The sequence below is a fragment of the Tyto alba genome, unplaced genomic scaffold (assembly GCF_018691265.1).
Source record: "Tyto alba isolate M040663 unplaced genomic scaffold, T.alba_DEE_v4.0 Super-Scaffold_18, whole genome shotgun sequence".
NCBI lineage: Eukaryota > Metazoa > Chordata > Aves > Strigiformes > Tytonidae > Tyto > Tyto alba.
The window spans coordinates 31138458-31164493 of record NW_024881280.1 but is presented as its reverse complement, the minus strand read 5'-3'; the positions used below and the strand labels follow the sequence as shown (position 1 = coordinate 31164493).

General features: G+C 37.8%; 1 protein-coding gene across 1 annotated transcript; it reads right to left on the bottom strand.

Moving 5' to 3' along the window:
- Nucleotides 1–12885: 12885 nt before the first annotated feature.
- Nucleotides 12886–25990, bottom strand: CPSF2 (cleavage and polyadenylation specific factor 2). The gene is made up of 15 exons (XM_042791259.1): nt 25949–25990; nt 25138–25323; nt 23551–23710; nt 23359–23464; nt 21689–21818; nt 21227–21342; nt 20489–20676; nt 19789–20079; nt 18609–18709; nt 18063–18263; nt 17313–17465; nt 16527–16752; nt 14448–14747; nt 13336–13470; nt 12886–13237 (listed from the first exon to the last, which is right to left on the bottom strand). Exons 2-15 carry the CDS (start codon nt 25284–25286, stop codon nt 13145–13147), a joined length of 2349 nt encoding a protein of 782 aa, XP_042647193.1. The 5' UTR covers nt 25287–25323; nt 25949–25990; the 3' UTR covers nt 12886–13144.
- Between the last annotated feature and the right edge of the window lie 46 nt (nt 25991–26036).

Here is a 26036-nt window from a genome sequence, read left to right as displayed (position 1 = left end):
CCCCCTGTCTAGTCTCAACTTTTCCTGTGTCAACGGCCAGTTAGGGCCAGCATGTCCTACCTCCTCACCGAGGCGATGGACGAGGCAGGCGCTCAGGCTGGTGTGGGGAACGGTCTCACCTGCTGCCCTCTCCTTCTTACCGGTTTTCCATTGCCACTCCACATTGTGTCGCCAACCCAGGGCTGCGCCCGCAGCCGCTGTCCCTCAGGGGGTCCCCGCTCTGGTGCGGGGCACCCACGGCTGCCATCCCTCAGCAGATACCTCCTCTGGCACGGGGCACCTCCTTCCCAGAGCAGCTGTCCCCTCAGCACGGCGTCCCCGGCCCCTTGTGCCTGCCACTCGTGCTCAGACACACCAGTGCTACCGGCCGCGGGCTGCCCATCCTGGTCGGAGCGGGCCGGCAGCGGCACCGGGCAGGAGATGGCTGCCTCCCCGCCGGGACAGCCCGGGCCTCTGCTGCCCAAACACAGCACCTTGCCAGGCAGCCACAAACTGTTCTGCATCACGCAGCTTAAAAGTGTTAAAGCCAAACTATTTAAAAAAAAAAAAAAAAAAAAAAGTAATCTCAGTCTACCCTTGCTCTTACACCACGGGATAAGTCAAAATATTGAAATAATATTAAAGTAGAACAGCACTAATACTTCAGCAGTCTTTGACATGAATCTGTGGAAAATCCTTTTGTGCTTAACTTTGGATTTGTTTATCTGTTCTAGATTTGGGCTATTTTTCCCCCCCTGCAGATTTCCAATTGTTTTAACGTATATACCAAAACTGGGCTGCTATTGCTATGCAAATTGTTTCATTCAGGTTTCTTTATATAGCTGCTTTTGTTTCAAAGGCTTGCCTAACTTGCTATGGGACTCATGCCTTAAAAATATACATACTGAAAACAAATTAACATTTTCTGCAGGAGGTTTCAAATATCTGTACAAAGGGGAGTTAAAAAAGAAAAATCATTACCCTTTTAAGTGGGGTGTCAGAAGTAAAGGCTTTTAAAGTTACTTAAAGATTATAACGGAGGAGTTTGTTCAGACATAGAATGCAATTTCAAACACAAAAGTATCATTGGTTCCATTTATGTACTTTCCAGAAAAAAAGACTTTATTTTGGGCACAGACACACATACATCCTGCTTCTCCAAAGAAGCTTCTTTATGACCACACTGAGCTGCACCATTGATGTCCCACTTTGGCCTTCAAAGCTCCAGCCTCAGACCCCGCCGAGGCACAACACGTGCCCCGAGCCCACTGGCACAGGCTTTGCGTTACGGTGCTGGATGTACCGCAGCGCACAACCTGAAACTGAGGCTATGAACACGGCAGGCAAGACACCACACCCAGGCATGACATACAGACAAATGGCTTGGGTTCATATGACAAAGGATTGGTGTTCTCTAACATTAGCCACACCACTGTTTAATTTCTGGCCAACTGTAGAATTGGTATCACAACTGCCCCCTTTTTTTTTTTTTTTTCTTTTTGAATCAAAATTACTTCTACTTGCAGTCATTTATATTTGCATTTCTTTTCAAACACACGAATACAACAGGAGGTGTTTGCACTGAAATTCTTCAGTTACTTTTATCTGACTGTAGCAAGAGAAAGTACTTTTCACCTCTGAACTGCAGTGCCCTCTACCATATTCTTTAACGACGTGGCTAGTAGCAACTAGCAAAGAAGATTCTGAAATTAGTTATTTCTACAGCTACTGGATATGATGAAGGACACTCAAAAAAATCTAGAACCTCCTTGATATTTTATCATTCAAGATGGCAAAAGAAGATTCCACATTATCATTAGGAATGCAACGTTCTGAAAATGCAGTCTTGTTTTTTTACCAGTTTTGCACATCAAATTTCAACAGGAGTCATGGAAAACAAGACATATTTTTTCCTCAGTTACATTCTTCAAGGAGTTGAAGACTTCACGGTTCAAACAGTGCATGACAGAGTCTTTATAATGTCTACACACTTTATGACTAGATTATTGGGATGTTTATTCCATGAATTCACCAGTTTAATCAGACAGCAAGGTTAAAGAACAAGAAGCAACGCAGTGGCAGACAACTTCCATTAGCCTAATATCCCATTTCTTGACCGAAGAGTTGAAATCAAGAACAGCCTTGCCCCATACAGGCATGCACACATCCCTGAAGAACACCAACTCCTCTCAATAAACAATCAATATGCCACAAGCGTTACGAGATAACCCCCAAGCTGAGCTACTGAGACTCTACATCAATCTAGGCTTGATTTCAGAACTACCACTTCCATAAGCTGAAAAGCTTATAAAAGTGGAAACAACAAAGCATTGTTGGTTGAGCAAAAGAGTTCACAGAAAAGACAAAAAGCTGAGCTGCTGAGCATCCTAAAGGAACCAATGAGGTGTCTGCAAAAAAACAGAATGTATGGAACTGTACACTGGAGTAAGAAATTCAAGTACGCTGTTTTAATGTGCTCTTCTCTCAAGCTTAGTCCCCCCACTTAAAAAAAAAAAAAAAAAAAAAAAAAAAAAAAAAGGCTTTTAAGGCAACCATCCATCTACTGTATTCAAAAGTGAACAGAGACTCTTAAGGGGAAGAAATGCACAAAGAACTCAGGAGACCTGGTGCAGAAGCCCAGCTGAGAACCTGATGAGAAGCTGAGATCTTCCCTTGGTATCATGTTCTGAACCACATCCTCCAGTTTCCACAGGCAGCATGGGACTACTAGGCTCCTATTCACTGAAATGACAAACCTGGTGTCAGTAAAAGAGTAACTGCTCTTCTCCCCACACGCTGCAGCAGATCGAAGAGTGGAAGCCTTGTACAGATCCAATGTAGAAAAGAGAAAAAGGACCTGTGCTTGAGAAAATAGTTATGCTAAAGTGGAGGTTTATAAACAGAAATCGCAAATAGGATGAAGTTGATGATCCAGAAAGTAATTCTTAAGCATATTTCACAGAATTATAATTAGACGACCAAGTAGGAATCTGCCTGTCTTCACCACTTGCATCTTTTCCCCCCTTGTCTTCCCCGAAACACACCAATCTGTCAGCATAGATACATGTCCAATCAGACTAGACGTTAAAGGTGCCTTGCTAGCTAAATCTCAGCTGCTTGCATAGAGTCATAAGCTAGTTACCAACTCCAGGGCTATGAATTTGCTAGACAATTCAAAGAGAGCCCCTGGAATCAAAGCCAAGCAGTTGACCTGACAGTTTTCAAAATAATGTAAATAATGCCGTACTTCAGCAGTTCTCAGTCACACAAAGGAAATCAAAGCTCTCTGCAATACCAAGTACGCTGCAATGCTGACAGGAGAGAGGTTTTACACTTGTGCGTACATCAGTAAGCAGCAGACTTTCAAAGCACAATACGCTGTTCAGAGACTTCCATGCATCTGCCCTTTTAGAGCCACAATACACACAAAATGTGGCAGAGAATTTGCAATAAGAATACACAAGTATACATTTAGGAAATTAGTACTGTTTTAAACAATTTTAGAAAGCTCAGGGAATTAAAAAAAAACCTCAATATCATAATGAAAAAGTCACTGAATACTAGGAATATCTGGAAGCACAACTATAAAAACTCCCTTTAATTCCAAATTTCATAGATTTATATCACATATGATTATCTGATGAATTATTAAGCAGCAGAATGCTACGATCAATACAATGAAGCAGTAAGCAGAAGTAAACATCATTTAGTCCAACAAGGCAGACAAAGCTGTCTATTCTAAACCTTACCCACGAATACTTTGACCAGTGGCAGTGGAGTGCCATAAATATTAAAAATTTATGAACAGACAAGAAATAAGAGTCTTTTAACCTTGTTGTTGGTGTCAACCCAGTATCAGTTGATAAGGCATAAGCTGCAGAGAATACTGTGCTGGTTTTGGTTATAATAGGGTTAATTTTCTTCACAGCAGCTAGCATGGGGCTATGTTTTGGACTTGTGCTGAAAACAGTGTTGGTAAGAGGGATGTTTTCGTTACTGCTGAGCAGCACTGACACAGAGTCAAGACCTTTTTTGCTCCTCACCCCACCCCACCAGTGAGTGGGCTGGGGGGGACAGGAGAGGTTGGGGGGTGACACAGCCAGGACAGCTGACCCCAACGGGCCAAAGGGATATTCCGTACTGTATGTCCTGCTCAGCAATATAAAGCTGGGGGGGAAGAAGGAAGGGGGGGTGTTCAGAGTGCTGGTGTTTGTCTTCCCAATTCACCGTTAGATGTGAGGGAGCCCGGCTGTCCTGGGGGTGGCTGAGCCCCTGCCTGCCCATGGGAAGAGGGCAATGAATCTCTTGTTTTGCTTTGCTTGCGCATGCAGCTTTTGCTTTTCCTCTTAAATTGTCTATCTCAACCCACGATTTTTCTCACTTTTACTCTTCCAATTCTCTTCCCCATCCCACCAGGGGCAAGCGAGCAAGCGGCTGGGTGGGGTTTAGTTGCTGGCTGGGGTTAAACCATGACAAATATCCATGATTTGCTTCTCTCACTGTAAGACTGTACAAAATTTAGATTTGTAACCCTGGTGTCTCTAACCCTCTCCACAGTCATAACCAAAACTATAAATCAAATAAGCCAAACCACCCAGCACAGAACATTTCATAAACCGCTTGCAGCCATCAAACCTAGACTTGCAGACCCTTCTGTGAACCACAAATAAGTCTAACTCTTTCTGATGCTGTTCATAATCCTAACCTAATCTTATCCTGGAGAAAAACATAAATTATTATTTTCTTCTGACACGATAGGCTTACAGACACTGAAAGATCTGCCAGTAAAACTCTCAGATCCCCTCCCAAATCTTAAACTCAAGCCTAATTCTATGGGGAACAGCTGACAAGACATCCATAACCCTCTCAAGCAAAGCAGAACATCATCTCCCTAGAAAAATCATCACAGTTTTGGTTATTTCTCCTTACCTTCCATGTCGTCTAAAGCTCTTTCTTCACTCCACCTGTACCCTATTTCCAAATCAACAATACCAGGGCAGATATCCTTCCCCTGTCTCAAGGAGATGGTTAGCTTCTTTAGGCAGCTCAACTTTAAAGTATTCCCACTGTAGCTAGAAGCGTTATTTTAGAACTATTTCAAAATTGTTAGATCACGAGTTCTGACAAGGAAAGGAAAATTCCACTCACAGATCAAAGAAATAATGGTATAATTTGGAAGCTATTTATTTCTTACAAAACAATCAGCTGAACAGTCCTGCAAATGTAGGAGTAAAATTACCACAAGTATGAAGCACTCAAGTTCTGTACTCGTAGGTATATAACTATTGACTCTTGTCTATACAGCTCACACAGTGCAGTCACTAGCTGGTTTTGAGATCATGCACACAGGCATTAGAAAAATAAGCTTCAATTTTGTATTAAAAAAAAAAAAAAGTAAATTACCCATTTCTGTGTATCAGCTTAAAGGCATTCCTTTTTATATATAAATAGCTGCTAGGCTAGTCATTGTTTCCAATGGGTTCCTTGAACACAAAGTTGACTACTTCCTTCGCTATACATTCTAATACCTCACCAATGCAAAGCCTTTTTTACTTTTTTTCTTTATTTTAAATAAGCTGGCTTTTTACAGAAAGCTGTCAGCTATGACATAAAACTTATGCACATGGGAAATTAAGACCAGGCATCTTGACTGACCAAAGGCAATGAACAATTTTGCAGGAAATAAATTAATATATCATGGCATGACTTCGTGGCTTTTTCATAAAGTTGTTAAAACAGCAAGAACAGGCTACATAGAATGAACAAACAGGTGCAGTTTTGCAGGATGAGGCAGCAGTCATGCAAGTATTTTACAGCTATTCAGTTTGGAAGTATAGACTACATATGTGATTCTTACTTTTTCCAGGTTAACATTTATTTTGCATTTTGCCTTTCCCTACAAGAAGCAGAAAAATTTAACAGAGGTTAAGATATGAACAGTCCCCTCTCCCCCTCTTGGGTAGCCTATGGGTTGCTCAAATCACATTTTAAAAAGTCAAGAATTAATTAAAACAATGGGCAAAAGTAATTAAAATCCTATTTCACACAAAAACAAAAGCAGCATTTTAACACTTTTGGAAATCAGAATTATGAGAAGTTGCTTCTTAGTTTCTGTGATAAACACAGTGTTAACTATTCAAGTCATCAACACACAAACACAAAAGCTGCACTGAAGAACTGTTGCCGTTGACTCCATGAGGAAGCAGATTAGGATCATGGCTTGCAATACCAGAGTGTTTTTTGACTGCAACAGAAACTAAATTTAGACTCAGTTACATAAAAAATACTAATAGCCTTAACACTTTTAATCAGCATAAGAGGTTTACAGATACACAAATGATTTAAAGTCTGTTGACTAGTTTTATACTGCATTTGCAATATTGTGCATTAGTAAAATCAGGGTGATTATGAAAGAAATACTGAAGTATAATAAAATTACGTAAAACATGAAAAGCAGGCTATACAGAGTGACTCCAAACTTTGGTATTAATAACCTACCCAGGTAACGCAACACAAGTACCTGGTAGGTTCAGAAAACAGGTTGGACTCTCTATAAATGCAGTATTAACTCGTGTGATCCTAACAAAGGGCAAAAAATAAAACACCATCTTCATACTGTTGCACACCGCTGATCCATGGCTAGCACAACAGCACAAAGCAATCTGGCAGATTTTCAAATGCCGAGTCTGGCATGGTGATGGGCAATATGCTCTGCCAGCTGTGCAACTCCTTCAGGAGCTGCTAAACAGCAAATAATTCCCCGATGATTTTTAAGGCTATTTATGGCTTGCAGAGCACCTGCCAATAATTTACGACGTATTGATCACATCATGCTCAGGGTTTTTTCTCCATAGCAGCTAGACAAGTTCCCCAAAAACAACAGAAGACACAATATTGTCCTAATACAAACAGTTACTTGGATAAGTTACAACTGTTGGCCCAGACATGTTGTAAAATTGCAAAATAGGCGGCAGTGTTACAGACTTTTATGATACGTAGTCTACACCATGAAAACATTTTCAGGTTCACAATCTGAAGCATATGCAACAGGCCAGTTAGCTAAATGTGGGTGACCCTTTTTTTTTTTTTAATAGTTCATTGCACAATGCCATCAAAAAGTATTCCTTAAAAGCCTGTTTCTATCACTGCACACTAGCAGATACAGAAATTAAACAGCTGACAGTTAATCCTACTAAGTTTTAGTGATGACTATCTATCTATGTTCCAGTTTTTTCTTTCAAGGATCTTTCAAAATCCTCTTGTACAGTTTTCCTGTACAATTGAGTATTACTACTGATAAAGAGATACTATCTACTTCCTTCAGAATTATTTCTGAGAAACACTGATAGTAACAGCTGAGATGAGCATACTATAACCTTATCCAGATGGACGTAAAAGAGAAAAAAGACTAATTTTGAAGCAATTACTGTAAAATATACCTTAAGGCAAGTATTATCACTGATACCTGGCCAGTCACATCTGAAGCCAATTGTTTCAAGATCTAGAGAGGAAGCAGTAGTTTCTCCACGTTAAATTAACTGCAATGGTTTTGCATAAAACTACAACTTAAAAAAAAAAAACAAAACAAAACAAAACCAAAAACCAGGAAAAGGCTAGCTTTCAACTTCTAAGCTATTGAGCATTTTTTCTTTGCAGGAATTCATTTTTCGTGATCTATGCTGGCTCGCTCTAGATTAGAGTTCTGATTCACACAGCTGTGAATCAGTCTAGAAAATGACTGCTCTGTGTCACATCATGGTTTAGAACTGGTGAGACAACTATACCAGATTCCTTGCAGACAAGGCAACTGAATTAAGTGACAACTCCAAGAAGGTATCGATGAAACCAGCTTGAGAAACTGATGACTCCAACTGTTGTTGCTTAACAACTGTGTTGCTAAGAGTTCATTCTTTAAAATTGACACCTAAATATTCCTATAAACCCATTAGTCACGAGCAAGTGAAAAAATCATTTTAGTTGTATCTAAAAAAGTCCTTTAATACCTTGGAGATAGAACAATTACTTAGCTGTAAAAGTTCTGACATCGTTACTTAACATGAAATATTACGGTTCATTTTCTACATCTTAAATACCAGGAAGGGCACCATAGCCACTACCACTTGATGAACCCTTTCCATTGATTTCCCTGCATACTTTTCCAAAGTCAATTTTCCAAAAATTGACATCAACCTTGGGCTGAGTTGGACAGAAAGTTTGTGGTGGTGTTTTATTTTTTCCCCCTTTTTTATTTTTTACATCAAAATTGCCATCATTGCAAATTACTTCAGAACTGTTTGTTAAAAATACCTTTTAGAGAAGTTTTTAGCACTTCAGAAAAACTGCACTGGAAATGAGAAATATTTAAGAAAAGCCTACACAACTGAAATAATTTATTTGCTTGTTATCAAAATTTGTGAATACCAGATTGCAGTTACAAACTATACTTTTTGGCAGATGCTTAGCTCATTATCATTCAGCTGTTGAACCACAGATCCAGCTTGCATCACCTAAGAGGATTATGCAACAACAGGCAGGTTATTACTGCTTAAAGCTCATATACCAAAGTTGCTTCTTTGTCATGTTTTGAGTATCTGTGGATCCTTTTCCAGGAAAAGAGATAAACGTCTTATTGGAAGTTCTACTCAAAAACGCAATCTTTTCTTTTTTTCTTTTTTTTTTTTTTTTACTTCCTATCACAGTGGTAATATATAACTCATCAAGAAAAGTAAAATTTAAAGTGCACTCTCACTACACATAAGAAAATATACTTGTCAATTAACAGATATTTAAAATATTACTTCTATAATCCTCTTCTACCCCTGTGAGCAAGTGTTACTGAGCTAGAAGGAGTGATCAGTTCACTTACCACTGAACTGCAACCACTCTTCAGAATTTCTCTGCCAGAAACACTAAGGCACCTTTTAGGACAAAGAATTAAAAATTTTACTCATGTAATTAATTCAGATCAATCCCAAACAACATGCTCCTTCATGCCTTGGTTAATACTGATCAAGCAGTGTAATGTACATTAACAGTTCACAACATATACAGCTTATTCTGCAGAGAGGATGCACTTTTAGACCATTCAAAACATTACACATTTGCCCTGCTGGAAAACTTCATGGAAGACTATTTTCTACAAAGTCTTGTGTTATTATAATGGAAGCTGTCAACTTAACTGGAAGAAATAAAAGAACTCTTTTTTTCAGATGAATACTGATCACTTTGACTTTAGCTAACTACCCCTCCTATGTACATGCAGGAAGCAAGCCATGGAAGAGACTCCTGTTTACAAAATAAACCTTAGTGATGCACATTTTGATCTTTGTGTCATATCTCTTTTCCAATCAGAAAGAGTCTCAGAGAAGGTAAGACTTAAGATTCTTCAAAGTATTTATAAAATAAATATCAACAGGCAGTTTTAAAGATTCATCTAGTTTCATTAACCCATTTTGAACTACCATTGATTCCTTATGCAGTTTTCAGATCAAGAAGTAAAATTCTGTTTACTGGATACATTTCTTTAACAAATTTGACTGCAAGATCATCTTCACCAGCACCACCTTTCTGAAACTATGAAAACACCTGTAAAAGCCATGAAACAGAGTATTATGGAACATAAGAGATCCTTACAGTATGGGCTTCTTTTGCTAAATTCTCCAAAAATTTTAGTGGTTTAAGTGCTTTCCCCAGGCAACACATTCCCCTTTCCCAACTGAAATACTAATACAAGTCATGCCTTAGCAAAGAAATCTTGATTCTGCACCGTGTAAGTGGTTTAGGGTACAACGACCTATAACAATTATTTAGACTGGAGGTTAGTAGGGGTGGTAGGATGTCTCTTTGCTTGTTTATTCCAAATGAATATTGTTTAACTGCAATTAAAAAGCTAGTACAGATACAGGAGAATTCCTATCTTTCCAAGCAAGTTTTACCAGCAAACAGATCTCAAATGGTCTCATGAGACTGTTAGTCTGACTGAATGCAAGGCATACTACCTATCCATCCTTTCCATTAACAGTGTATTTTGAGAAGTGGATCTGCTTAAGTCTATTGTTCAGAGTAGAAGAAGGAAGATTTCCAGCTTAACCTCACCTCTTGTACATACTGTCAAAGTAAAATGATTAAAAATCAGACTCACCCACGTAAAATTATTTAACTTCAGAGTAAAGCTATGTTTAGACAATGGGACCAGCTTAATTCTAGAATTATTTTTTTATTACTAAAGAGTTCCACATTTCCTTAATCTTTTGAAATACGTCTACATATTCTACTACATCGGCACAGGAAGTAAAGAATACAAAAATCTAGGATTTACCCACAAATACTGTAGACTTTGGGGATCGGGGGAGGGCAAGTTTCTGCCTTTCCTGTGTTTCTACACCACCTTGGCTTTTCTTACCTAAGGAATCTGAATTATCCAAGACCCTTGGAAGGAAATATTTTTAAATGGTCAGTAAGCATCACAACTAGGTTCAACTTAAAAGTTAATATTCTTGCCCTCAAAAGCAATAGAGCAAAGAGTAAGAAATGGTGCTCCTTATCAAAATTTTTACTGCCAATGAAGAACATGCGGAAGGCAGAAAATACAGTTTACAGTTCATGGAAGCACTGATATTTTGTAGAGGTAAGGGAAAATTAATCTTTCATTTCAGATACAAATAAGAGCCAGATTAGTAACTCTGAAAATTACACAGACAAGTTCAATTATTGTTTAAAGCAAACCACAGTTAAGAACAAAAAACCGCAACCAATCCCCCCCCCCCCCAAAAAAAAAAAAAAAAACAAAAACAAATAGAAAAGAACAATAATAATCTATCAGAGAACTGATAGCAGACTAGGCAAAATTAATGGGAATGTGCTTCAGGTCCACGCTGTTTACAGGTAATGAATGCATAGCCAAGGAGCAGGCCTGCCCCACAGCGCAGCTGCAGCCCATGATAGATTTACTAGGTGTTCTGTAGTCAATGTTCTCTCACCACCAGAACTGCCCACAAACCCAGCCCTCCCCAGTCCCAGCATGCAGATGGCAACTATTGCTTCACCTATCACCTTTCTAGGTCTGATTTCAAGCCACAGTCATGCTGAACAGACTACAAAAGAACAGTTAGCTGTTTTGCTCATAACTGATAATAATCTGGGGTTCTCCTCTTTACCACAACACAGGGAAACTAAGCCACTGATAACACTAAACTTCTAAATTTAGCTGAATTTGAATCAACAGGTTAAAAAACACCAAAACAAACTGATAGGTTGATGATCCCACTGTCTTGCCTTTATCCCATTCTTAAAAACAGCACTACATTTTGTTTGATTTCCTAAGGTTTTTTTTTTTTCTTTCTTTATTTGTATATTCCATGCAGGCATGTGTGATTTCTGCCCACCCTAAGTCTTCAAGTTAAAAGTCCTAAGGCCAATATGATTATGTACAAAGTAACTCATTTTATAAAAGTTCATTAGTATCAGCAACAATAGTAATACAATAATATTCACAAACAGGCATCCAGTATTATATAGATTTACACAGCATTACTACAAAACAGCTTCAAGAGCTTTTCTATTAAGTTCTGGCTGTCAATATAATGGAAAATAAATGTTTTTCTACTCTGTAAAAAAAAAAAAAAAAAAAAAGGCAATATTTTCTGTGTAACAAAATACATTCTCACTCAACATTAAGTTTTCAAATTTTTTACATTTTTAGTATATAGTTCTAGCAGGTTTTGGTTTTGTTTTGGATTTTTTTAACATGATCTTCAGTTTTAAATTACTATTTTAAACAGAATAAACAGTCTGTAGACCAGATAGAAAACTATTTGTCAGGAATGAATTGCAAAGTAAATTATCTTTCCATTGATAGCCCACGGGGCTATGTTTTGCCACTTTTTCAAAAGGTTTTATTTAAACATACAGAGAGAGAGCACATATTACATTGCTGCTGTATGTAAAAACAAGCAAGCAACCCTCCACTGCCAAAGTTGGTGGTTCACATGTGGACAGGGGAAAAAAAGATTAAATAAACTCTCGAGATGCCATTTGTTTGCATAAATTAACTTCTGAGAAATTAAGGCGCCCAAAGCCCCATCTTCACCTAACAAGTAAAGTCAACTCCTATCATCAGCAGCTACAATAAGTCCCACTGTCAACTAGAATGAAAAATGGCACCAAACATGCAACTAGAACGAACCATGGCACAAAAGCATTAAATACATCACGTGAACTCAGATTTCAAGATAAAGGATCTTCCTGAACTTGGCTCATGGCAATCTGAAGAAACTGCAACACATGGATAAAGGCTTTACACTTTGAAATTATTAAAATCAGAACTCAGAAGAGATTTCATAGTTGGCATAGTTTTGCAAAAGCTAGAAGTTATAAGTTCTGTAGGTTTGTACAGAAGTTACTCTGAAGCACACAATTACCTGATTTTAAACTGTCTGACAATATTATACAGTCTTCTTAGAGTACCTTTCCAAAGTACTTGTTTGATCCTGCAGATTAATACTTTATATAGAATATGAAATGCTGTTCTAGAACAAAACAGTAAGATGGAGCAGCCAGATTAACACTGGGGAAAAGTTTAGGTAGTCTAGCTTTAAGTGGGCTATTAAAAATGTACTTAAACTAACCTCCATTATAAAAAAAAACAAACCGAAAAAAAAAAAACCAAACCAAAACTCAATACTGTCCCCCAAATTGATTAAAAAAAAAAAAAAAAACCACAAAAAAACCAAACCAAATCCAAAACTAACCACCCAAAACCAAAAGAACAAAACCAAAAAAACCCCACAACTCCCTATCTAATCTTATTTTAGAACAGAAGAATGACTTTTACATACTTGTGCTCTTTGGCAGGGAATCTATAAAACCAAAACACATCCTGACAAAATGAACCTTTCTGGAAAAGGGTTCATTGTCATAAATTCATTTATAAGGTATTATGTGGGAGATGGCAAGTCATAACAGTTTGACAGTCAACAGCATGGAATGTACCAATGGATTTTTGAAGAACAACAGTAGCGGTTATTTACATGTTCAGGGGAGTTAATTGTTCTTTATGAATTAGGTTTTCCCCCTGTATAAATTAGAAAACTACAAAAAGTCAAAACTGGGAGAAATCCCTACTGTCTTTAAAAGTTCAAGTAAAACCATCTTTGCAGCATTTTCCTTAGACAATAGCATATTGCTCGTATAAAAGGTCTCTTATCCTATAGAAGTCCTGACAGAGACAGCCTTCCAATCCAATGCGCCCAGTTTCAGTCTGAAACAAAAGACATGTTTCAATTTATTATCTTTATACTAATGAGAAAATTTTAATTTAGCATATTATTTACTGAAGAGTTAAGACAGAACACCTACCCTGCGAACAGCCACCAGATTGTTGCACACGAGTACTCCTCCTACAAATTCAGCTTGTATACCTTCTCGCAAGAGAACTTGCTTGAAGTCAGACAGTCTTGGCTCATTCATAAACACAGACTGATGTCCAAGAACCTTTAAACAACACACACAGTTTGAATGCTTCTGCTACTTAATACATTCCATTTTTCCAAAGATCCCCTCATCATTGTGTTGGCAGCAATATGGCCTAGACTACAGGACTACTGAAAGAGAAGATTAGTTCTGTTTCTGTTCACCTGCACCAAGACATACCCAGGATAGGACAGATAACTTCTAAGGCCTTCAAGGAAAGGACAAGTTTCCTTCTTTGCTCACATATTGAAGCCAAACGGAAAACTGCCACCAAAGATCCCTCTTCCAAGCTATGTTATGCCAAGGAGAGAGCTGCAGTAAACTGTACTGCTGATTAGTATAACGTTCCATGCCAGCTGTCATGAATCTGAACAGACTTTACAGCTGTCTCCACATTTACCTAGCTCCTAGAAGAGACTGCATTTAGGACTGTGCAAGCAGTCTTAGAAAGCAATTCTAGGATTGGAAGGCATTGTAATCATTCAGTGGAAAGGTAAAATAATATCTAATCACAAAGTATTTTAATTTAAGAGTAAAGATAAATTTATAGAAAAAGATTAATTTAATGAACTCTCAAACCACTACTGTAGAAGTAGGGACATGAATTTGAAAGATCTGTGTCTAAAGTATATGAAGTATTTTCCACAACATCAACAAAACATAGTAACATTCAAGAGTGATTAAACGCCAACTAATTTCCAAATCTGCAAGTGCTGACTGCAAATATGAAACATGCTAATTAAAATCTTATCTTCATAAATAGATGGTACTGTATGCTAGGCACTGTTAATGGATGCAAGAGATCATCCTTACTTAAAAGCATATAATCTGAACAAAAACCAGTACCGGATTTAACAGAGAAAACCAAATCTGAAAATCCAGTTTCAGTTAGTCTTTCATTTGAGTAAGATCACAGTATCAACCTCTAAGCACTAGAAAAAGACAAATGAATACAGAGCTCTTCAAAAATGAAGTCCGGATCAGCTTAATTTCTGTACCTCATGAGGTGGCAGAGGTTCCAAAGTAGGAATGATTTCACTTTCCTCGCACATCTCCTTGTCATCGTCACCAAAGAGGCTTTTCATGGCCTTCTGTTGTGCAATGACACTAGGGTCTGAAGAAGGCATATCCACTTGCATCTCTAAGTCTTCATCTTCCCTCAGCTCTCCCTCTTCCAAAATAACTCCCGTATCCACTTTTGAAACCCGCATGTCCAGAACACCATCTATCCAAGCCAACTCGGCATCCTTGGCTTTACAGAACTGAAGGGAGCTGACAAGAGAATCTTTTAACCTGACCTGGGTTGCACAAAGGGAAAAGCACTATTAGTTTGATGGAAAACCCAGAGAGAGTTCTTACTTCAAACTTTAAAAATTATCAGTTTTCCTTTCACTGTCTCTCCACATAGGTTTGATTCATATTCTTTTGGGGAGGGAAAAAGAGGGAATTGGTGACACCAAGGCAAGATGTTCTATACTTTCAAAATATAATTTGTACAACCCTCATGCCACTACTCAATTTAAAAAGCAGTGTAGATCTTAGTTAAAATAAAAAAAGAACCTATATGACTGCAAGCTTGAGTTAAACCTACAGCCAGAGCAATCAGTTCCTTTTAAAACATGAGATACCTTTCTTGTGGCCAAGGAGTTCCTCAGTTGGCCTTAGAAAATTTAAGGGAAGTTTCTTTAGATACATTTAGGTTACTGAACATTAGTTCCAAATTTCAATCCTCCAAAAAACTTATGATTAATATTTTATTGTAAGAAGGATGTTGTAAATACCAGATTTGGTATTTACAGAGTGGGCAGAACATTACCTTACCCTGATTTCCCCGGTGCATTACAAGACTTGAACCCATTAAATAAAGCCCTACTCTTGAAAGGCTGTTATCCAACGTGAGATTGTGCATGATCCCCATAGCAGGATCAAGGCTGCACCTGTATGAAGGATACTGCAACCATCCACCTGCAGCACAGTTCACTCAAAAGAGACACTGGGGTACTGATGCCCCACTCACATCTATTATTTTCTAATTCAATGTCTCCAGTGTACTTCATTTGTTCAGAAAGCTTCAAGCAGAAAAACAAACTAAATCTGATCAAAAGACTGAATTTCTCCCTTATGTTAAAAAAAAAAGCAATAAAAATAATTATCTGAATAAAATTGTATAAAAAAAAAAAATCACAATTGCGTAATTTCTTACACACTAGCAGTCCTCATAGTTTTAAACTACAACAACGACAAAAAAACAACACAAAACAAACAACCACCGACAAACTAAACACAGAAAGCACTGCTGTTTTAAGACTGTCAGAACTGGGTAATTTTAAATAACTGCAACTTTCCACTTTCTACAAGTTAACAGATTTTTCTCTGGAAAGAAGCAGAAGTACCTCTTTCAACATTTTACTGACTTTTTCTATTAACTTTAGAAGGACAGAAGTTGTAAAGGACTAATTCCTGAAGTGCTTAACCATGAAAATTAAATGCAATATATTAACACAGTGCAACACATCATAACCTCACTTCCCAAGAATCATCACATTAACTTTTGGGGGGGTATGGGGGTGTGGGGGGTGGTGTGGGTGTTGTGTGTGTATATTATTTATTTTTTAACACTAACGTACTCCTAACTTTACATGCTCATTCTTAGGTACTAAGGTGCAAATGATTTTTTTTTTCCCCTTTTTGCTCTCTAAGGCTCCCCTTCAGATTCCAAGAAGAATCCTAAATCACAAGTAGTGTACAGTGGTACTCTAAATACAGGCATTATAAATCTATTCATACTTGAGTAAAGCAAATTGATATTCCAATGAACATGAACCTCACCTTTTACACTACAGGTAAAAATACACTGATGTCATGTTTAACCTTTAAATACTTCTTATGAATAATAACCAGGAGGAGAATGCTTACCTAGAAAAACGCTACTAATGTCTTGATCACATAAAACCAGTGTGCACATAGGTAGTATTGTCTCTCCCCTCCCAAAGAATGGAGGAGTAAATTAGAGTCTGATGATGCAGCTCTGCTACAGCTCACAGTAGTTACACAACTACCAAAGTCCAGTATCTTACCTGGTAAATATGAGTTTCACTGGTTGCATCTACAGTTTCATGCAGTTTCGGCATGTAAACTTTAATATCTTTTCCACCAAAAGCTCTGCAACATTCTGCAAGGTCCTGACTGGCCTCAGGTGGTCCATGGACAATGATCAGTTGTCTTGGTTTCATTTGGTTAATAATTTTTTTAATTGAGTCCCCATCTGAGCGTCCTTCATAGTCAATGTATGTAACTCTGGCTCTAGTTTAAATTAAAAACCCAAGAATAACATTTTTTAGTTTAAAAGAGTAAATCTTTAAGTGCTTCACTGAAAAACTGAAGAGATCTTGAAATTATTCTACATCAGCAAAAGCTGTCAGCACAATGTATATTATGGATCACTAAAATACAGAATTGTCAAATATCAGCACGTATATTTAACACTATAAATTCCCAAAATTCACTTAGTTATCTAAAACATGAGATAAGCATATTTAAATAAATTCTTCTTTTAACGAAATATATATACATTTCAGTATCTATGCTAACATACTATTGTATCATTTGTTCTTCCTCTTTCACTATCTCCATCACACAGAGAAAAAACTGCCAATTCCTTCAGAGTGGGGAACCGTAAGAGTCTGTACCATGCTCCCAAGAAGACTGATAAAAAAATAACTTAGATAGCTTGGGAAAATAAAACAAAATAAAAAGATGCTAAGCCCTTTCCCACTTTCTTAATTCCAAGCTAGCCTTTTACCCAATTTGCACCATACCCGTGCCACCATTCTAGCAAAACTGAGAAGAACAAAGGCACTCACTTAATTTCCATGGATTCTGTTGCAGAAATACATTTGGTAGGAACATCTGATAAATCCTGGTCCATAGGCTCTTCTCCATTTGTCAAACCAGATTCTAATTTGCTTTTTTCTTCTTCTGTTGCTTGAAGTTCTGGAACTAGAAAATCCTCAGGTCTAAAGAATGAAAGGCATTTTGCTTTTAATAGTCTTACAATAAAACCAAAGCATTACATAGTATAAAAACAAACAATGCTGGCTATTACTGAGATGTTTTATAATTGCTCCTGCCGACAATTTTATTATATTTCCCTTCAATGTTTCCATATTTGAACAGAATTCATTTTGAACTTTGGTATCTTGACAAATATTAGCAAACTGAGGTTTTCTACCTACTATACCTTATGCAAATAGGATGAGTATCACTAGATTTTTCTAGGATGAACAATGTTCTTTCCCCTCATTGTAAATTTATCAAATTCATGTGTAATTTAAAGCAGGAAAAAAAAGCCAGGTTAAAAAAAAAGTCTGTGTGAAAACACATCCTAAGAAGTGTGAACATAGGCCAAAGATCAGCACTCCGCAGCTTCAATCCTATCATAAGCTTCCTGTGAGACCTAGTGCATATTGTCCTAACTTTTCAAAAGTTACTGTGGTTGGAAAAGTACGTAACAGTGCTGCAGAAGAGACAAATTGATTATTTTTAGTTTTATCTTTTCTATTTTTGAATTATTGTATAGCTACTACATGCTAGCATGCATTACCACTACATACTTGATAATCTCGCCGTATTCATCCCATTTAATTCTTTCTTCAGGGGCTGGAAACATTGGATAAGATTTCTTTGCCTGTTTGAAGAAGCTTCCTTTCCGGCTACCTTCACCTTTCATCATCAAATCATGTTTGGTCTTATGTACAGTTGGCTGATCAATATCCTCTTCAGCATCACTCTCATCACTGGAATCTATATCGGCCCTGAAATAACATTCCAAAAAAACCTAGCACTTCCTTTTTTTCTTCAGGTTTAATATTACGTAAACACAGAGACCAGAAAATAACAGTTGACATAACACTAACCAAGGACAAGGGCAGTTTATGTATCTGAGAAAGAGCTCAGATACAGTCAAACAGCAGATGAAACCGGTCTATTGAAACAAGCGAATGAAGACAACCATTCCAGATTACTCGGTGTCCTCAGTCAAGCCAATCAAAACTATGATTTTAATTTATCCCTGTAAGTGCTTGAAGCAGCAAAATAATCACACAGAAATTTCAACTCTGAGCGTAACAGCAGAATGCAAGAACAGCCAATACACTTACTCTTTAGACTGTTCTAACTTCTTGGCTGCTTCTTTCTTCAGTTTCTCCTTTTCTAGGTATTCTTCAAGCTCTTTTCCTTCCAACTTCACACGTTTTCTCAACTGCAGATAGATTTAAAATTAATGGTATTGTGAGTAGCTGACATGATTTTAATACTTTTCCTACACACTGCTGACAAGAGTATTTGTATTTAAGTACCAAGGGCAAGTATAACTTATGCCATATCCATGACAAGCTTATGCAAACGTGTGGCACCATGACATGATGAATTCATACAGTCTATTCTAACAAAAAGCATTTCTAAAAGTATTAAAATCAACTAGCTTTACAAAAATTTCTTAATGTATTGACACAAAATATCTCTCCAATAAGTGAACGCAAATACTATGAGATGAGCAATTTTTGTGTCACTAACTTCAAACCAGAACCTGGAAAGCCATACTAGCAGGCAAAACAATGGTAAGTTTGTTTCTTGTTTTCTGAAAATCAAGTTGGAGTATAGGTCACTTTGAATATTACTGAATTCTAGTAGTAGTCTAATACTGTAACTCAGTGCTTCCAATCCAATCTAAAACTAAAGCTGCACCATCAGGACTGAAATTATCAGTGCGACCCCAGGGGACTCCCATAAATTAACAATGCTTACCAGAGAGAAGTAGACACAGATATGTAAATTACTGAAAATAATTTGAAAGCATCAGTAACAGTTAAGTGTGTTCTAATTCCTAGCTTTCACTTATCTTCCTAATTCTGGTGGGATATATTATACTAATTTAACTTAATTCTCCCCTCATCCAAAACCAGAGTATTTTCCAGCAAGAATAATCCATCATATATTGTGATCCATACACCAACTGCAAGCAGAATTTTTTCTATTATAACAAAACCACAAAGGAAGTGTTGTCTAAAGATAAATATTTAGAAGCAACTTCATCTTCATCCCTATGGAATATTAATTTTGCCACACTACCTAAACGCGTTCTGCAGTTCCTAACACGAGACCTATTTTCATGTAAGTTTATCCACAATTGGTTAAACATGCAACATACTGATTCTAGATTTCCCTTTGCTACTAGAAGTGTTTTCAGTAGATCAAAATGGAAACCAAGTTCAGATTTGTTCCTACTTCCCCAGATGGCCCACAGTAAGAAAACCTCTGAGATATATAGACAACCCTTACCTCAATATCTATAACTTTCTCAGAAGGATTATCAATCAGGAATCTTGCTAATGTTCCAGGTGTAGTGCGGTAAGTTAAAATTATAGAGTTTTTGGAATCCTGGCACCACTGAATGAAAAGATCTCTAGAAAACCCACACTCTAAGTCAGGCTGACTGGCAAGAACAACTTTTGGACTAGGCACTCGAGCCAGGTCAGACAGACTATGACATAAGGAGAGATGACGGAACTGAAAAGGATTGTTTCTCTTGTCTTCAAAGCACCTCATCAACTTGTCGCTCATCCATTCAACCTAAAATACATATTAAGAAAAAGTTATCTATAAGAAAACAAGTTCTACATTAATGTGCAAACCTGATATGCAATATACATGTAATTACATCAATGTTTCTCAGCAACTGTAGAAGTTATACTGAGCGTAAAAGTACTTGTTTCTGTGTTAAGTCCTCCTTTTTAACAGCTACAAACTATGCTAACAAGTCTTGTAATAAAACCAGAAACGAGTATTAAGAAACACACCCACAGCCATGACTGGACTCTGCGTTACTTGACTGAAAGATGTGAAACACAAACATGCAGTAAAGAATAATGACAATAGCCGGTATTTAGCCCCTTTTTTACTGTTAACAAGAAAACCAAAATGCTTTTGCATACACGTTCCATTATTCTCTCCATAATTGTATTTTAAAATCCAAACAAACCTGTGATTTAGAGAACTCCACTACATTGTAGCTGACATTATTCAAAAGTGCTAGAGAGTAGACTCCTAATCCTGCATCTTTCGTTCTCCAGATCTGATCAAGAAGTTGAGCAAGTTCCAGAACTCTGCCTGCTGTATCCACAGCTATTAATACGTTTCCATCACCTCGTAACGTCTCCAAAACATTAGCTAAGAAGAATTCAAAACAAAACAAAAATCTACTTAACACTTTGAACCAAAATTAAAATGTCTGTTGCTTGGGTTTTTTTGTTTATCACACTAACAATCATAATCAAAGGCAAATTGAACACGGAAATACATTAAACTTCAAAAGAGATCCAAAACCACATTTCCACCAAAATTAAAGGAAGCTGGATTTTTCTTGGTAGCTCTGAAGATCTCACTGCCTTGATACTACTTTTTCTTTCTTTATTCAAAAAAAAAAAAAAGCCAACAGCAAAATGGAGTTTAAGAATGAACGTGCTGAGGAAGGTAATATAAAAATCTCTGATGAGATTAATTCATACTGGGTAAAATACACTGTTTTCAAGTACGGCTCATTATTTTCAGAAAAATGTTTCATCCATAGGATTAATACTATCAGAAAAGTAATTCAACTTTTGTTAAATTTTAATAAAGGTTCTTAATTTGGATGCTGATTAATTTCTCTTAGAAAAACAATTTACAGTGGCTAATAAATCACATTACTGCTATTTTCAATCCCAAACAGAATACTTACTCAGTAGCTGTTCATCCCTTTGCTTCCTCCTGGGTTGTACGTAAGTAGCATTAAATGAATCTGTAATAAGCAATGAAGGCCTGCTCAACATTTCCAAGGAACATCCATTCAGATGGCTGTGGAAAAAAAAAAAGCAAAATATCACTTTTCGCATTTCTATTTTAAGAAAAAAAAAAAATATGTAACAGCAAGCTTCCAGATGTTTGCACGCACAGAAATCAAACTCTTCCAAGTTCTGAGCTGAATGTTTCCTGCTTCAAACTTACAAATAAATAAAACTGAGTGTAATGAAGATACCCAGAGCTAATGCTTGTTGCAACTTGATTAAACTGAATGCAAGTTAAATTAATTGTCTTATTAGAGCTGGAAAGGCACTGCTACTTCCATACCTGTTTATCACACACTAAATGATGTACACCTAACCCAGCGCCTAAGAAATATATATTGCTATGTTGAACTTACATCTCCCTCTTGTGGTTGAAATCAACTGCATAAACAATTTCTTCCTCTCCATCCTTGACAATCTTCCAAATTGTGCCTCCTATCATGTGGCCAGCTGGTAATGGTGTGATTGACAAACCATGTCCTTTGCCTACAAAAGTTTTCAATATTTTAGGTACATTACATGTATAAAAATCCATTACTCTGAATAAGAGATAGCAATTTTAAACAACTGAATGCCAAAATTATTACTGGGGGGGGGGCGGGGGGGGAAGGAGGGGGAAAGAATCAAATGAAGTATGAAAAATCAGTAATGTATCTGTCCCTCCCATCTAACCAGTAACTTCAAAATTTTTTTGCAATTCACTTCTGTTTTGCCTCCAGAAAAAGAAACTAAAGTGAAGATCACTTCTTCCCTCCACCTTCCACCGGTACTCAGTGGACACTGCAGAACTGTTGCAACTATAGTCCTAAACAACAGTAAATAATATAACAAACATATCACGTGAAAGCAAGTACACTGGTGAACAGCAGACCCCTCTCTGGGGCAACACAAAACGTTTACGATGTCATTCACTAAGTATTCACAAAAACATAAATTACACAAACCAGAAGATTTCCAGAATGACAAACACAGAAGCCAAACGATACCAGGAAAGGTGTTCATGTGCTGCACTTAGGGATGATGGATCTTTTCAGCATCTGATGCCCTTTTTTTTTTTAATGCACTGTTGCTCCTCATCATTGGTGCTAGCCTATATCTTTATCAAACTAGACCACCCATGATCCTTACTCACTGACTTTGCTGCATTCCACTAACTTGAACAGAAGTGCACAGCCTTAATAATAGTTAAAATGTACATTATCTTCTTAGATGCACCCATCAAGTCTTTTCAAATCACTTCCGTTAAATAAGAAAAAGTACAGTTTTAGAAAAGTTGTTCACTACAATTACTTTTAACACGTACAAGGCAGCACACACATAGCTTTAATACAAATATCTTGAAAAAGGGTCAGCAGCCTCTCAAGGACAGCATCTCATTTCTGTTTTCCAAATTACAGGGCAAGTATTTTGGCAAGAAGCATTCAGGAACTGCACCTCAGAGACAAGCTGCTGGTAGTTAGCTTGTATGTGTCTTTGTTCAAGAACAGAGTTTCTATTTAATTCTGACTTTTACATTCAACGAGTGAAAAGCTGCCGATTCTTCAGATGCCACAGTTCCTAGCAATAAGCTACACTGAAGTATCATTCAGTCAGTGAAGACCTCCTCATTAAATCATCCACGTGCTGTAACTTAATCTCTGCAACCTATTAATTCTCTAGAAAGCTTTCCTTTTCGTCACTGGCTACTGAAGAGTTCTATGGTATCTATCACCAGGTTTGAGTAAATGCTTTTTAGACACATGAGCGAATTCCAAGAAAAGTTACAAAAACACAAAAGAGAAACAAATGTCTAAATATGCTTTGGCATGACTTCCTCCTCTTTAAGTGGAAATTCTATCCATTTCCACATACAATTACCGAGGCAAATGTTCAGCTCATACAGACTGACACAAGGCTACTAAATTCAGCCCTGCAAAATGCACAACATTTCGAAACTTACTCCCTTTCAAATAACATACTTTAACCCTTAATGACTCTCTTGCCTTTCACTAAAAGTCATTTATTGAAATTTTGGGGACAATTTTACCTTTCAAGTTCACAATCTGAGAAAACTTCAGCTGTTGTATCTTATCAAAGGCTGCATCTACATCATCCAACGTAAAGAGTGTGAAGTCTTCAGTATTATGGCGGGACTAAAACAAATAAGAAGTATAGAGCATTCAAGAACCTGAGCACTCTCCCGTATCAGAGATGTTGTGTATGAAAGTATCGAATTTACCTGGTAGAGATCATACATAAACATCTGTCCCATTTTATATACAGGAATAGTCGCATAAATGGCACAATTCAACCCCATTTTTCCGACTGCATATGGAAGAGCACCAAGGTGTAGAGGGTCAGGATGAGAGAGAAGAACAGCATCAACCTGGTGTACATGTCTACAAAAAGAAGGACAACAGAAGTTGGTGAAAATAGTTTTGTATGGTGTTACATACTCCCTATTATGGCTATTTTGAGAATACCTACACAGTTTGAATGCCAAACAAGAAAACTTAAATCCTTCCAGGTTTACAATAAAATTCTTAAAATAATAATTTAAAGTTACAGGTATTTCCAAACGTTCAAGTATTCAAAGATGCAAGTGACATCTGAAAACATAATTTCAAGGCCTGAAAGACATAGGTTTCACATCAAAATCTGAATTAGAAAGAACTTAATATATACTTGGACACCCGAAAGTACATTAACTGAGGGCCCAAAACCAGAACCACTGCAGACATGCTACAAATTGCTTATATATCTAAAAACCTGAAACAGCCTATAACTTTTTTTCTGATGAGAAAGACCAAGTAACAGTACCAAAGAGATAATAATCCTTAAATCCTTAAAAGAGAAAAAGTCAAATGTACCATTTAAGAAAAGCAGCACATAACCTTTTGGTGTTTTACTAATTTTAAAAACAGAATATTTTTTTTTCTTGCAAAGTCTTGCATAAAATAAGAACTCATACTGAAAACCTACTACCTACCATAACTGAAAAACTGGAGGGCATAAAACACATGCAACAAGTGAAAATACAAGTTGGGCTGAAAGCTTTTTGTTCCCTCACATAGTAACTGAGGCACTCACATTCTTCTTGATAAGGCACTCGAAAGTTCTTATAAATTATCCTTAGAACATAATAATACTCAGTTAAAAGACTTCAAACGCAAGTGTGTCAATGCCAGAACAGTGAATCTATACAAATATCATCACAAAGCTTCGTTTCTTTCAGAAACTTGTAATCAATGCTTACATCAGCAAAGCGCCTTGCTGTAAACCTTCTGAAGTTCAGTATTTAAGTCTAGACAGTTTTATTTCTTTGCAGGCCTAGGAAAACTAAAAGAAGCTCCTTTCCTGACTGACAGTCTATTCAACTAGAAACAAGAGGTGAGAGTTGAACCACTATGTATCCAGCCTACATACACTGAGGATTCTTTCATTTAAAACTTAGTTAACCATTCTAAATCAGTTTAGAGCCAAGGTCAGTCTCCCATAAGCTCTGCGCTATGTCATGTTTATGAAAAAAACAAAACATCTAAGCCAAAACAAACACAGACCAGTTTGAGAATTACAGTTAATAGATGTAACTCATTAGACTCACAAGAAAAAAAACCAAGTTCTTACTAGGAATGTTTCAGCAGCATAATTCTTTTCATATAAAACATATTCCAAGCAAAAACAAAGAACAATTTTGAATTTAACACCTCCACACACATACCACTGCATGGTATTTTGAAAACTTTCAGGAAACGGCAAGGACTATTAAAAAAAACAATCCAAACCAAACAAACATACACCACCACCCCCAAACTGAACTACTTACTTCCTCAGAGAATCAATAATATCCATAGAAAAGTTTTCATCCCAGCCACAATCCAAAAGAAAACGAAATTCATCTACTTGCAACAGATAGCAAAGGGCAGACTCCTCCTGCACCCCTGAGAGCGTAGTCAATTTGATAATCGATGTCATTTTCCTCTCCAAGTGTTTAATCTCCAAAAGAACTAATCTGAATGAGGGAAGAAAATGTTTCATTGACTATTACAAAGGAAAACCCTATTTATTTAAATCTAGCTTGATACATTTCAGAGAATATGCAGGATAACAGTTGCGAAAACTGTTCAATACAGCTACTGCATATCAATTAAGTCTCAGATCTTAACATTTGATCGCTGTAGGTATTTTGCTATTAGAAAAAAGTGGGGGTTTTTTACAATTAAAAAATAAGACCAATGAAGCGCGTAGGAGCAGCGCCGCTAGGAGCAGCTCCCCGCGGGGGGCCGGATGGGGGCACCGGACATGGCGCGCCCGGGCTGCGGCCCCTCCAGGCCAGCGACTGCAGGAGCCGGGGCCCGGCGCCGGGCGGGATGGGGGCGGCAAACACCGGCTCCGGCGTCCCGCCAGGCCCCGCCGCCCAGACGGCGGCCGGGCCCGGCGTTATGAGGGCGAGCCCAGCGCCCGCTCCAGTCCCCAGAGAAGGGAGAAGAGAAGGAAGAGAAAAGCGAGCTCGGTCGAGGACAAACCGAGCGCTTCGCGCCTGAACACCGGGCCGAGCCCGGCTCCCCGCGGGGAGGAGAGGGACATTCGGCAGCGAGCGCCGCGGCGCTGCTCCCCGAGGAGCCGCCGGTACCTGCCCGCCCGCCCGCCGCCGGCCTCCCTCAAGCCCTCCGGGGCGCGCGCCCGCCGCCGCCGCCGCCGGGCCGCGCGGCGCCCTCCGCCATC

Coding starts and splice junctions, on each gene's coding strand:
- CPSF2 (XM_042791259.1), bottom strand. CDS start 25,286: ATGACATCGATTATCAAATTGACTACGCTCTCAGGGGTGCAGGAGGAG. Junction 18,710..19,788: donor AGAAAGTTATAGATATTGAG/GTAAGGGTTGTC, acceptor ATCTATCTGCAG/TTGAGAAAACGTGTGAAGTT. Junction 18,264..18,608: donor AAGTTAGAACAGTCTAAAGA/GTAAGTGTATTG, acceptor ATGTTATTTCAG/GGCCGATATAGATTCCAGTG.